Source organism: Camellia sinensis, chromosome 2 (assembly GCF_055761805.1).
Source record: "Camellia sinensis isolate YWXY chromosome 2, ASM5576180v1, whole genome shotgun sequence".
In the NCBI taxonomy this organism is placed as follows: Eukaryota; Viridiplantae; Streptophyta; class Magnoliopsida; order Ericales; family Theaceae; genus Camellia; species Camellia sinensis.
Genome location: NC_138962.1, coordinates 56,035,001 through 56,049,076, shown reverse-complemented (window position 1 = coordinate 56,049,076; position 14,076 = coordinate 56,035,001). Strand labels below are relative to the sequence as shown.

The following is a 14,076-nucleotide window of genomic DNA, read 5'->3' as shown; positions in this document are numbered from 1 at the left end:
CTTGGTTCTCCAAACTCTCCCTGACAACCGTCTCCTCCTCCGAGCTGGTCCTCTGGCTTCGCACTTCCAGCATTTCCTTGCACAACTCATCACTCCTTTCTTTCCCCCCATCACTTCGAACATTTTGGGCTTCACCTACACTCCTCCAGCATGTCACATTTTCCACCTCCTTTCTCACACTAGGACTACTTGGTCTGGTTTCTTGGCCCACCCCAAAGCCAACCTCCAGGTCCGCAGCTAACTCCTCCTCCATATCAGTAGCATCATCTACTTCCGTTCTGTACTTTCTATCCTCATCTTGTTCTCCCAGCACATTTGAACTACCAAACTCATCTACAACTTGTTGCTTATGACATGTACATGTAAATTTCAAAGCTCTGACCGTTACCACCTGTTCTTCGCAAACTCTTACTGGAAATACCATACCTCTGCATTCCAGTTGCACTACTGAGTTGATGGGCTCCATCCATTTAGTTGATACCTTGAGCTTAGCACACACAAAGGATATTGGTTGACTCATGTCCCCTTCAAGACATAGCACCTGCCCCCAAATCCCACCTATCTTTCTGAGGTTGGAACTATTCCACAGATGTAATGGGATTCCATAGCAACTTAACCATACACATCTTTCCTGCTCCAGGACCTGCCCAGCTTGTCCTTCAGTAATATCTTCACACCAATCCTTGATCAGCTCCTTAATAGCTGGTAGCTTCAATGCCCTCTCCTCCTTAGATTTGAACGTAATTACTACATCTCTTCCCCCACTTTCCCTCACCATGATATCCTCCACTCCTATTGCTGCCAATTCCTTTTTCAGACTAGCATCAGCAAATTGGGCCTTCAATCTTACAATAATGCTCTCAAACAACCATCCGTTGCCTGCCTCCTCTGCCTTTAATAGGATGTTTCCTATTTCCCCTATCCTTTTGCCTCCCACCGCCTCTGCATAGGATCTCATATCTCTGATGCCACGAGCCCCATCTCTAATCACTCCAGCTTGTACAGCGTTTGCTACTGGTCTCTGCACTTGCCTATGTACTGGTATTTTTCCATCTTTTTCAATTCCCTTCTCCTTCCCAAACTCTGCGTGGTTAACCTGTAATGGTCGATCGTCCACCCACAAGCCATGTGCCTTCTGTACAGCTATCTTGGCTGCTACACAGCAATTAAATCTCACAAAGCCAAACCTCGTATTAGAAACCTTCCTTCTCTTCTGCGGTATATAGACATCGAGGACCACTCCAAACTTTGAAAACAGATGAAACAGCTCCTTAGGGTTCAGCGATTCTGGTAGGTTATCCACGAACACGGTGAACACACTTGCACTTCCCCTCGACCTCCATGGCCCTGATCTTCCTCTGCCCTTCACGACTGGTATCCACCCTCCTGCCATGACTGCCCTGAATCGTAACAGAGAACTTACACAATCTGCTTTCTGCCTTTTCGTAGTTCCTTTGCCTTGATCTTTTACTGAGAAACAAAATTCATTTTTGTTGGAATTTTTTTGGAGGTACTACTATTGCTCTTCCTTTCATTTTCTAAATTGTTGTTATTGATTAAGAAAATGATTTATGAAATTTCTACATAAAAAATTCATACAAAATGATGTTATAGTTGTATTTTTATAATTTTGAGTTACAATAAAGCTTTTAAATGAAAAGACTATAAAAATTCATATCATTTTGTATAAAATTTTTATTTTTGTAATATTAATTATGCTCCTTAAGCTTTTGGACATGTCTAGTTAGATATTGTCCCATCATGAATTTTATTGTTACAAGTGCAACTATTGATGAGCCATAACCACTTATAAGTAAAAAAAAAAAAAAATGATGGCATATATAGATTTGTTTTAATTTCCCAAACATGCATGTATAATGTTGGTATATACTCAAAAGGAGTGAGGTTTTTTTTGTCCAATGAAAGGTTAGCATAACTTTGATAAAGTTATCACTAATTAGAATCTACTATTTGAATTACTATTAATCTTTTTGTCTCCCAAAATCATCCCAATTAGATTTTACCCCTCTTGACCAAACCTTTTCCTCACCTCCAACAAAGCTAATGCCTAATTGAATCGAAAAGAAAATGTCACAAACATAATTTTCATATAAAAAAACTCAACTAAAATAATGTGGTTATGGTGTTTTTAAAATTATAAATTATAATAATAAGTGTTTTAAATTTAAATGAAAGAACAACTAAAAGACCACATTATTCTACATATGAATTTTGTACAAAAATTCTGTTTGTATATATCATTACCCAATGGAAAAAGTAAAGGGAATATAAGTAAAAATAAAAGTGCAAAAAAAGAAAACAATAAAAATGTTCGTTGTAGATAAAGGTCCCTACTACACACAAACGAAATTTGAACAAGATATTAAAATTTTTAATATGTATTTTTTTTTTTTTGTACACGTACCATTGCTATAATTAAATTGTACCAATATGAAATAAATAAATAAATAAATAAAGTGGCTATGGGGGCCAACATACAGCTAATGGAGCATCTCATGCGTCGTCAGAAATCTTTTGCCTTGAGCTTGGACACCCCTTGCTTTTCTCCAAAAGCATTGATTCACATCTCTTTGCTTTTTCTTTTTCTATTTCACATATTTTATTTTATTGATTTATTTTTTGCTTTTTAGTGTTCCCCAAAGCTTCTTTATTATCTAGATTCTTTAACACCACAATATTAATCCTTTATTTATTTATTTATTTTATACATTGAAGCTCTCTCTACTCAAGATATGTAATTTTCTCTCCCTAAACACAACCAAACTCACCTAAAGCACTTCCAAGATAGTGATCAACTTCACATAAATAGTATACCATCAAAGAAGGCAAAAGAAAGAAGAAGAAAATGGATGAGTTTGATTATGAAGAACTTGAAGCAGCCACTGAGAACTTCTCTCCTTCTCGAATCATCGGCAAAGGAAGCCATGGATGTGTCTACAAAGGTCTCCTCAAAGATGGCAAGCTCGTCGCGATAAAGAAGCAATCATTAGGGCTTCAAAAGCTTCAAGACAACTCAAAGCTTGACAACGAAGAGCGCATATTGTCATCTTTACCCCAAAACCCATACCTCATCAACCTTCTCGGAACAAGTAAGAATTGTGCGAAGAGCAAGGTCCTCGTCATGGAACACATGCCTAATGGTACTCTTTATGACTTGCTTCATGTGTCTCCAACTCCGCCACCATGGCCTAAACGTGCCCGAGTGGCCATTCAAGTGGCTAGGGCTGTGCAGTTCATCCACGAGGCCAACCCTTTGATTATCCATAGAGACATCAAGTCTGCTAACATCTTGTTCGACTCAAATTGGAATGCTAAATTAGCAGATTTTGGACTTGCTGTCAGGTTGGCCTCTGAGGATGGTCAGCAGGTTGACTCAACTAATTCGTTGAGTCGACCTGCTGGCACGATGGGATACTTAGACCCTTATTACACCACTCCATGCAAGCTGAGCACTAAAAATGACGTGTTTAGCTTCGGGGTGGTGTTACTTGAGATCATCAGTTGTACGAAAGCGATCGATGTTTCTAGGGTTCCAGCTTCCATGGTGGAGTGGGCATTGCCATTGATTGAAGAGGATAGGATGGTGGAGATTTGTGACAAGAGGGTTGCTTTGCCTTTCTACATGGAAGGCCCGGTGCGACACATGATACACATCGCATCACTTTGTGTGTCCTCTAGAGAAGATCACCGGCCATCGATGCGAGAAATTGTTATGGTGATGGATCACAGTTTCGTTGAACGTGATCGCTTCCCTCTCTGGATCAATATTTTGGGTAGTATTTTGAAAAGACAACGAAAAACGACTGCGAAGCCCAAAAACACTATCGCTGCTGCCTCTATCACCGCCGCGACACCACCACATGAAGCAAACTGTCATGGTGAGTTGTCAAGAGGGAAGATTTTATTGTTGAGAGATGTTTTGGCTGACATTACATTGAAATGACTGAAGAGGGTGTTTGTTTTGACTGAGTCATTTGACCACAACTCGGCTGAGTTGGGCAACTTGGACAGGTCAATGGACAGGTTCTGGTCCCTCCCTCACTCACATTATGAAAAAGAAATAGGAGTTGAAGCCTGGAGGAGAGCATGGAGTTCCAGACACAAGATTCCTAAAAAGTTGGTGGGCTGGGGGAATATGAGAAAGCTTTGTGATGCCCTGTCATAAGTGTTATTCGTTTTCTTGATTGTTACAAGTCACTAGCTAACCCTATATTTCAGGGGGGGTCCTTGTGGGTGGTGCCCCTAGATTCATCATACATTTGTATTCATGATCATCAATATGTATTATATATTGTGAACTTTTTATCCATCTAATTAATTACACCATGATGATTCGATATGGTAATTAAAAAGTGGATAAAGATTTGGAAGAGGATATGATAATAAGGTAATTATTAGTTAATTCTTAAAGTGATAATTATTTAATAATTCTATAATATAATATGACATTATGTACGTAGCAACATAACTGAAAGTTTTATAGATAAAATAATGTTAAGTCATATTTGGTAAGTGATTGAGAAACAATGAATAATCCACCTAATATTTTGCATACAAAAATACCACATAATATTATGAGATTTCTTAATTAACTTACTATCCCAAAGTACAATATGATGGCATATCCATCACAGGAGGAAATATACATCAATTGTATTTCAAATTTGCTGTATTCTTTATTTTTCACTTTTTTTTGATCGGCCTTTATTTTTCACTTGTTATCATGGAAGTGATAAATTTTATCCTTTTTTTTTTTTTTTTTTTCATTAGTAACATAAATATATGATTCATACTTAGTAATATCAATTCACAAAAAAAAAAAAAAAAAAGAAGATAAAGTATTTGTTTATCAATTATGCGTATGACATTACTCAAAAGTAAAAGCATAGTATGTACAAAAACAGGAATGCAAATTAAGAATATTTGTAGGAGAAATATATGGTGAACACTTTTAAACATGGTACATGGTAAGTAATGTTATATTATTTTGTGATAAAAATTATGAAATGGGCATATTTTTGGTACACATTCCTATAAAATGAAATTTACAAACTATTGCAATTATGTTATAAACATTATGATGAGAAATGTTATGGACTATTTTTAGGGTTTAGGCCTTGTTTGTTTTCAGAGATAGAATGGAAGGGATTGATAGTGAGAGGATTAATAGTGAGGAGATTGTTAGTGAGGGGATTGATAGTCAGGGGATTAAGTAAAATTGTGTTTGTTTTGATGATAGTTATTAGTGTAGGGATTTAAAATTATTTTTATATAAAATAAATATAAAATAATAAAAAAAATAAAAAAATACAAAAACATTAAACATTAATGTTTTAAAAAAAATGCCCAACATGTAAAAAATTTTAAAAAAATAAAAATAAAATAAAAAATTTCCAGAAAAAAAATAAAACAAATAAAATAATGATTTTTACTTAACAAAAAAAAATAAAAAAATTAAACATTAATGTTAAAAAAAAATGCCCGACATGTAAAAAATAAAATAAAAAATAAATAAAAATAACAAATTTCTAGTCCGCCGGATTATTTTTCTAATACCAAGTCTTGGAGGCCCATCCGAATCCCCTTGGAGAGGCCCATCCTAATCTGGAGCTCATTATCAATCCCCTCCCCATCTCTCAAAACAAACACAATATTAGTGGGTCCCATCTCACTACCAATCCCAATTCCTCCTCTAACTCTCCAAACAAACGGGCCTTAGGGTTTAAGAGGCCACCAGAGGAGGATCAGAGAGTAGAGGAGCTACTTGTGGAAGACTGCTGATGTTTTTGTTTGGCTGTGTCTTGTTTTTTTGGCTTTGTTGTATGTTAATTTTTTTTTCTTGTTTGTGGTTAGTTGCTTACTAATTCTTGATAGTGTGTTAGTAAATGATTGGGCAGACATATTAGTGTCAATTTAGTTGAGATTGGTATATTTTATTATGATACTTTTTATACTAGACTTATCTTTATTGATATAATACTTGCTTTGTTCATTAATAAATTTTTTTTCCTTTTTACCGATAAAAAAACTATTTTTAATTAAAAAAGTTACAATACATAGTGGTGGAGTCAATATGGTATGATAGTGATAGGGTCAACATGATATATTTTTGTAAGAATTAAAAGATATATATGCACCTTAAATTAAAACCTTTCGGTCCCGTTTGTTTGGCCGCTTGGGCGGCTGGACTGGAGTAACACAGCTATGGGTCCACGCATAGCATGTTTGTTGATGGTTCGAAAGATCCGCATGATAGTCTGAGCGGCTTACTAATCTCCCTCAATAGGGGGATTAGCTCGGCTAAGAAAAGCGTGAGATTAGAAAAATAGTGAGCGGATTAGGTTTACCTGGTCATCCGCCTGAACATCCGCTCGGACGTCTGGCCGGTTGATCGGAGCAGTGTTTTTATTTTTTATAAACATAGTCGGCCAGCCAAAAAAACTTTCAGCCGGACAAAAAAATAGCTAGTCAGCCAACTTTTTTGTTTTTTTTTATTTTTTTTTTTAACAATCCTAAGTGCACATTTTGTTGTAATATTTATTTTATTTTTTTTAGTATAAAAATAATTTTTTAATTTATTTAATTTATAATAATTTAACAATCACATCATTAACCATCTTTCACACTATTATAAGAAAAACATACTTTTACTTAATCCCCTCACTAATAATTTCCACATTAACAACTTTTCATTAACCATCCTCTCATTAATTAACAATACTTTCCAATCTAATCCGCCAAACACACGCGGCCTTCATTTGTTTCGCAGTACCTTTATTTTAAACTATCCATTTAAGATTGTAATCACGGATTGCCAAAGCAAGATAGGATCAATAAAGTGGGAAAGGGACAAGGAACCAAACACAATAGGCTGATTTTTTAAAGTTATATTTAATAAACTTGTTCATGGTTTAATTAACAAAGCAAATTTATTATTGATAATATGTATGAACAACATTGGATAATGGTTTGATGACAAATCAACACGTTAACTTTTCATTAACATACACTACTATGTTTACATGTTCAACAAAGTTGGCTAAATGTGACGGTGCCTTTTAGTTCATTTTTTTCTTTTGTTAATCCTATTATTAAAATATAAATCGTTGTCACCCGATCTAATTTTTGAATTATTCAATGTTTGTATTTGATATAAAGCAAGATTAAGGTCAAAATTAAGTAAAGATTTTGAACTAGATTTTGTTATCTTTTACAAGATTTAAGGGGGTCTTAAACTAATCAAGATGGTAGAAAACTAGTATTTTTTATTTTTTATGCTAAACAAACTTCCTAGCTATAGTTACTATAACATAATGAAAGTGACAGACAAATGTCTTGGAGAAAGAATACAATTAAGGCTCATCACATCTTAATAAATGTTAAAGATAATTATATCTTTATTTGTATAGAAATTAATTACGGAATTAGAAATGAAAAAAAAATATGAGACTCACATCATATGAAAGAGTTCTGCCCAATTCTATAATCAATTTTTGTGCACACAAAAAATTCTATCATTTACTATGACAAATAATTTGTAAAAAAAGAGCACCATAATGTCAAAAAAAAAAAAAAAAATCAATCCTTGCCACTACCGACTTTGACAGTGTATGAAAATGATTAACTGAATTAGTTCAAATAATTTTTAAATAAATAATTTTACGAATAATTTTGAGTCACACATCAGTAGGATCCGTTACTAATTTTTTCCCCTCACATTGTTCTAATTTGTTGATTTTTGTGTTGATACAATATTAATAAGTATTATATACATAGCATTAATATTAAAATGTTGTAAAATGTACCAAATCGCATAATAAATGAAAATAATAAAAACAAATGATGAATTTTATTTTTGTGCCCCGCTAATTCATTTATTTATTTATTTTTGCTTGGACTAATTCAGTTGTTAATTGATAGAAATACTAATAGCACCATGTATCATATTTATTGGTTCTAATCATGGTTGCCTATTGCACACAACATTCCATGAATTAGTTGGGCCTACAAAATCTGTCAGGACTGGGCCTACACATCTAGGCCTTACCCATGACCTTAGTGGGCCAGAGTAGAGCATGGTTTTTCTTTGGCACTTGGCCTTATTTATTTATTTATTATTATTATTATTATTAAGTAATTGAACTGTCCAAATTATGATAGTATCACTGTTACACTCAACACATTTTTTTAAAAGTGTTTTAATTTTTTTTTTAATAAATACCCATCATTAAAATACAAAACTTAGTTTAGGTTCAATTTCGTAAACACATTTTTAGTATTTTTTTCCCCTCATTTTTCATTTTAATTTTTAAAGATAAAATAAAATTGTTCTTACAATAATTTAGGTGTTATTAAAAAAGTTTTATTTTTTTAATCCATAGTTAAATCGTTCGATTGTGATTTTTTTTTAATAAAAATTTTAAATCTATCTAGGACCCATAAATTTTTTTTTAAAAAATATAAATAGTGTTATTTTTCTAAAATAATTACAGATTCATGAAAAATTTTATAACTTTAATTATATAAAGTGTATAAAAATTACCATGAATCTATAATTAATTTTCAAAAATATAATTGATTTGTTATTTTCTCAAAAAAAAAAAAAAAAACACTGAAGATAAAAAAAAAATGTGATTTTTAAAACACTTGCCAAATATAATTGATTATTATGTTAAAAAGTATTTTTTTTTAAAAAAAAAATTTCTTGATTTTGATTTTTTTATTATTTTTAAAGAAAAAGTATTTGGTGATAACCGGTTTGTTAAAATCGAACCGACCGTTTCATCTACGTCTCCACCAAACTCGTAAATCCGGTCTGGAAAACAAACAGCAGACTAACCGGACGTCAACAGATTCTCACCGCCATACTTGGCTCAACACAGAGTTCCCAATTCCTCTCTCTCTCTCTCTCTCTCTCTCTCTCTCTCTCTCTCGTGCTCATGTTCAAACCCTAACCCTAATTATCCGAGCTTCATCGATTCGACGACAATCGCTCTGAATTAGAGAGATGGAGACTCAGATCAATCACAATTTCTTCGAGAGACGCCCCATCACCAAGTCCAAGACTCCCGCTGTCAAATGGTTCAAGGAATGGTAAAATCTTTACACACACATATATATGTATATATGTATCGTATATGGGCATGTATGTTTGTTTCCATGTTGTTTGGTTTCTGAGAAAAAGGGTGTAGCTTGAGATCAATTAGTTGCTTTGCATTCAGTTTGAGTGTGGGTTTCATTTGTGTGGCCTGAAACAATTGCAATCTATGATTTGACATTTTTTTAATTTTTGGACTAATCGAAGCGGTTATAGTTCTGTTTTTTCAGGCTTTTGCAATGAAAGCTAACAAAGTGAACTGCTTGAATTCAGTCTGTCCATTGATGTATTGTTTTCTTTGGTAGCATTTAAGCGAGGAATTGTACTCTCATTTTATTTTCTCTTCGTAAATTGGGCTGTTTCTGGAGTTTCAATAATCTATCATGTTCATCATCATTATTATCAGTGTTGTTATTTGCTGAAGAGAATACATAACACTAATGCTAAGAGTACAATAGAAAAACATAGAATGGATCACAGAAAGTGTATTGACAGGCTGAGATTTATTTTGAATGTGGATCCCATTATAACTGGGTCTAATCTGAACCGTCCATTGCATTTTAAACAAAGAAAAAGAGAAAAATATGGAGCAAGTTCTCTACTAGAAGAAAAAAAGATTACAAAAAAAAAGGGAGAAAATAAAGTACAAGGAAAGGAAGACATTAGTGAAGAGAAAAAGTTGCAAAGGAAGCATGAGCCAGCTGAGTGTTTATGTTGTTGTTGCACTCCCTTTGAATGGAAGAATAGTCATCAATAGCACTCTTAGAAAGGGAACCAGAAGTGTATTGATTGACCCATAAAGTGGCCATGTATCTTTTTGAGTGACTTAGACCTGCTATGCTAATCTCGTTAGGCCACCCGAAGCCATCGCACCTTTGGCAGGAGGAGTTAGAAAGGTGAAAAGAGAACAAGACAGGACCTGCGTATAAAAAAAGTAGCAATTCAATTTCAAATGGTTTAAGCTTGGAAGCAACCTGCTAGCTATCGATAGGTGAGAACAGACTGCTATTGGCTGCCTCCTCTTTGTTCTTGACAGTCCATCTCTGTCTTAGGAAAGTCTTTCAATGGCATGTTTCGGTCCTTTGTGCACCTATCACCCATCCTCAATAAAATCAATCACCAAAAAACCAAAAAACTATCACTCAACCTATGTGGTAGAACTAGCAACAAAACATAGAACTCATGATCCTACATGGTACCCATCAGCCTTGGTTCCCATGAGAGCAACCATCTGTATCCAATTTCAGCTTAGCAGAGCAAGAAGCTATTCCATAAATAAGCCACAGACCTAGGACGAGGTTATCATAAGCACCCATCTCTTCTTAATATCAGGAAGAGATACTGATGTAGCTTCAAAATCATTTGTAATGGCACCCAAGGCTAGGACCTTTTTGGGTTAGGTTGAGTTGGATGTTAGCCATACTCTATATTAGCATTCAATACTTTTCCAAATATCTCCAACCTCCACAATCTGACCTGGCTTAATGGAAACTCATTTTACAAGCTTGGTTTTAGCTTGAGTTAGGATGGGTTGGTTAAGTTGGTCAAATTATGGTATGTTGGTCAGGTTGAGAGGAGAACCAAAAACAATGTATATGGATCAGTATACCATTTTCAAGTTTGATTTCTTAGCAAGTGGATTCAAAGGCTATTTGATTTATTTGTTAAGCATTGTGGCTGAGTATATAAGGATATTTTATGAGTTATAAGTTTTCTGGGGTGTCGTAATATACATTCAATCCCTACTTTTAAGTTATGACTCACATATATATGAATTCTATATTATGCATTGTATGTTAGCTGTTATATTATATATATAAACCATGGTTTGATTTGGATGGGCTGACACTTTTAAGCAAGCACAATCGGTTGGGGCTCTTAGGGGGAGTTTTATTTTGAAGCTCAACCATAAGCACTGTAACTCTGACCCTAACCTGCCCAAAATCAAAGTTGACTTGGTTTGGTTGGCAGTTGGCTCAATGTATTGAAGTTCTTAAGAGTTACCACCTTACCACCTATACTTAATGCATTTTCTAGTTCCTATCTTTTAGATTAAGGTATAAAACACCTTCCTGTAATTGTTGTTTCTGCAATACTTATTTTTTCATTTTAGCTTGTGTTGAGGAGCCTTTTTACATGTAACGTGTTTTGTGTCTGAATAATCTGAAATGGTATAAAAATCCTTTTTCGTATAGTCTGATTCCACAATATGAAAAGGGAAAAAGGTTTATACATATTTCTTGAGGAAGACAATCTTCAGACATTTGTTCTCCCAAGGAGCAAAACCTCCTCTGATAGTTCATAGAATGGCTATGAACCTCTTTGAACATTTATGACTCTACTAGGAATCTCGATTGTTGCTGATTTTAATCATCAAGTTAGTACCTTTTATATGAAATTTTAGCATACTTCACATGGTTGTTGTTGGATAACTATCGACCTTGCTGAAAATGCCCTATGATTCAACTGATGCCCTTCATGATGCATGTGTGAGCATGCAGACATATACATATCCTTCAATTCCTTTCATTATTAAATGACAAACACATTCTGCCTTTATTGGCTTAATGTCCTTGTCTTATTATTTTGTGGACCTTGCTAATAAATATATCTATTTCTTTTAGGGTGCCCCAAGATGTTGTAGCAACGGGGGGAAAGTGCTCACTTTTCAAATGGGTTACAGGTTAGTTTTGATTGTTCTCTATCATGCATTCATTCATTTTTGTGTACCTCTACAGGTAGGGGTAAGAAAGTATAGTGGGTTAACTAATTTTGTCATTTTGAACCTACATTGATCCCTTGGGTAACCTGGGCTTGATATGTGGGCTATATTAGATTTTTTATCATTATTTAATATTCTGCTTTCACTGATATAGTGATATATGGTTGCGTGCAAGGTTTGAATAAATGGAAGTGTTATTGAGACATTGATTATCCCACTGTAGAATATCATTTAACTACTTGGAGTGAGGAGACTGAAAGTTTTTCACTATGGTTATGTGTCTCCTGGTTAAGATCCAGGGTTGCATTTACATTATGGCTTTAAGCTTTTACAAACATGTGAATTGACTTTGTTGATATGTGAACTTTGCAATTAGAGTTTGAAACATGATTCTTCAAGGTTGTAGCTGGTATTCTAGTTGAAAACTTGATATATTTTCCTTGTCAAACTTATAGATGTTACTCCACTAAACCAACTAAGCCTAGCCTAGTTGGCTACCGTGACTTTACTAAGGGCTTAGTCCCTAGAGGGAGGTCATGGGTTTGACTCTCCCTAGGGGGAGTTTTGCTGCTTTGCAAGGGGTGGGGCTAACCCCCCCATAGGTGCTAATCTAACAATTGACAACGGTCTTTCGCCAATCAAAAAAAGAAAAAAGAAAAAAGAAAAAAGATGTTACTGTAGTAGTTTTGTATGGAATTGGTATTGATATACCTATAGCTACTATGAAAATTAGACTCTATTACAATAAATGCCATGTAGAATGTAGTCATTTTCCTGTTGAATGTCTTGAAACCCCACATCCATGTTGTACTTGTTATCTTGATAACTAAGGAGCACAAATACTTCTATGGAGGAGGCTTGTCATGTTTGATACCCTTGTCATACACTGACTCTTGGCAGACACTCCTAAAAGCTTCAACATGCCTTAATTGAAAATTTAAAGTCATAATATCAGACACTTCTTGTACTCTTCAACAACACTTCTTGAACTCTTCGAACATGACCAATGTGATGAATCTCTTTATAGTATCATTGTTGTGCATTCTTTGGAATATAACTTGTGCACTCTAAATATGTTTTGAAATTTTTACAAGACGAATACATCATGTGTATTTCAATGTTATATAATTGTCTTCCATTCTTTAAAATGCAATTATTACATGAATGATTTCTTGATGTTTGTATAAATTACACGTCCTAGGTGTATTGTGTGTTGCATTTTTTAAATTGTAGTGTTGGTGTGTCCATGTCTGTGCTACTTCGATAATTTAAGCCAAATATAAGGTTTTTCATTAAGAATTAAATTTAAGTTATCTGTCCATTGTTTGTTCATCATTTGTGTTGTTATACATATCAAAAAAAAAAAAAAAAAATGAAAAAAGAAAAAGAAAAAATCATTTGTGTTGTTAGTCTACAGTATTCACATACATGCTGCAAGTATTAGTGCTCATGCTAGTATTGCTTGAGCTTGTGCTCACTGTTTCTGACCACACTGTGGGGTAATCTAGATGCAGATGGTCAGGGTCTAGCTGGATGGCCTTGGTGTTGTCCTTACATAGTATTTTTGTGACCTTACTGGATTACCATATAGGTTGGAGAGCCATCCTGGGCTGGTGTAGTAGGATGAACTGAGGGTGTTGCGGCAATTTATTGTGATTTGTCATATGACTTTGTCCTAATACTTCTCCTTGTCCTGTTTTTCTAGAGGCCACGTTGAAGGCCATGAAAGAGAAGTCAAATGAGCCAGAAGCCGCAGAACCAGAACCAGAGCCAACTACTGAGGTTCTTTTCCTTTGTAGTTATGAGGGCTGTGGGAAGACATTTATCGATGCTGGAGCTTTGAGGAAGCATTCACACATCCATGGAGAGAGACAATATGTTTGCCATTATGAAGGGTGTGGAAAGGTAATATTTTTAATCTAACATGTTAGGGTTATGTGAGTGTGATCTGGTAAAATTCTGCGATTTACTTTCACTTAATAGTTTCTGCTTTCTAGTAACAAGCACCAGATAAATCTCATTGTACTACTAGTACGGATTCTATTATTCAGATCATTTTGATACTTGATAAGCAATTCTAATGTGGATAGTTGAATTGTATATTTTGTTTCAAAGCAATTTTGTGTTTTGTAATTTGTTTATTGTTATGAAGAACATTACTTCTGTCCACTCTCTCCCTCTCTGTCTTTCTCTCATGTGTGTAGTAGTGATCTCCCTTGGCAATTTGAATGTTGAA

At 34.4% G+C, this 14,076-nt stretch overlaps 2 protein-coding genes across 2 annotated transcripts in view; both read left to right on the top strand.

The window, feature by feature from the left end:
* The first annotated feature begins 2,705 nt into the window (after nt 1-2,705).
* LOC114286926 (serine/threonine-protein kinase-like protein At5g23170) lies at nt 2,706-4,373 on the top strand. The gene has a single exon (XM_028230152.2). The coding sequence runs from the start codon at nt 2,867-2,869 to the stop codon at nt 3,962-3,964; it is 1,098 nt and encodes a 365-aa protein (XP_028085953.2). The 5' UTR covers nt 2,706-2,866; the 3' UTR covers nt 3,965-4,373.
* A 4,382-nt stretch (nt 4,374-8,755) lies between these two features.
* YY1 (zinc finger (C2H2 type) family protein) overlaps nt 8,756-14,076 on the top strand; it is an 11,456-nt gene continuing 6,135 nt past the window's right edge. The window contains exons 1-3 of the mRNA XM_028230297.2: nt 8,756-9,114; nt 11,743-11,801; nt 13,546-13,745. Coding sequence (XP_028086098.2) covers nt 9,029-9,114; nt 11,743-11,801; nt 13,546-13,745 — 345 coding nt within the window. The 5' untranslated portion in view covers nt 8,756-9,028. The remainder of the gene's footprint in view (nt 9,115-11,742; nt 11,802-13,545; nt 13,746-14,076) is intronic.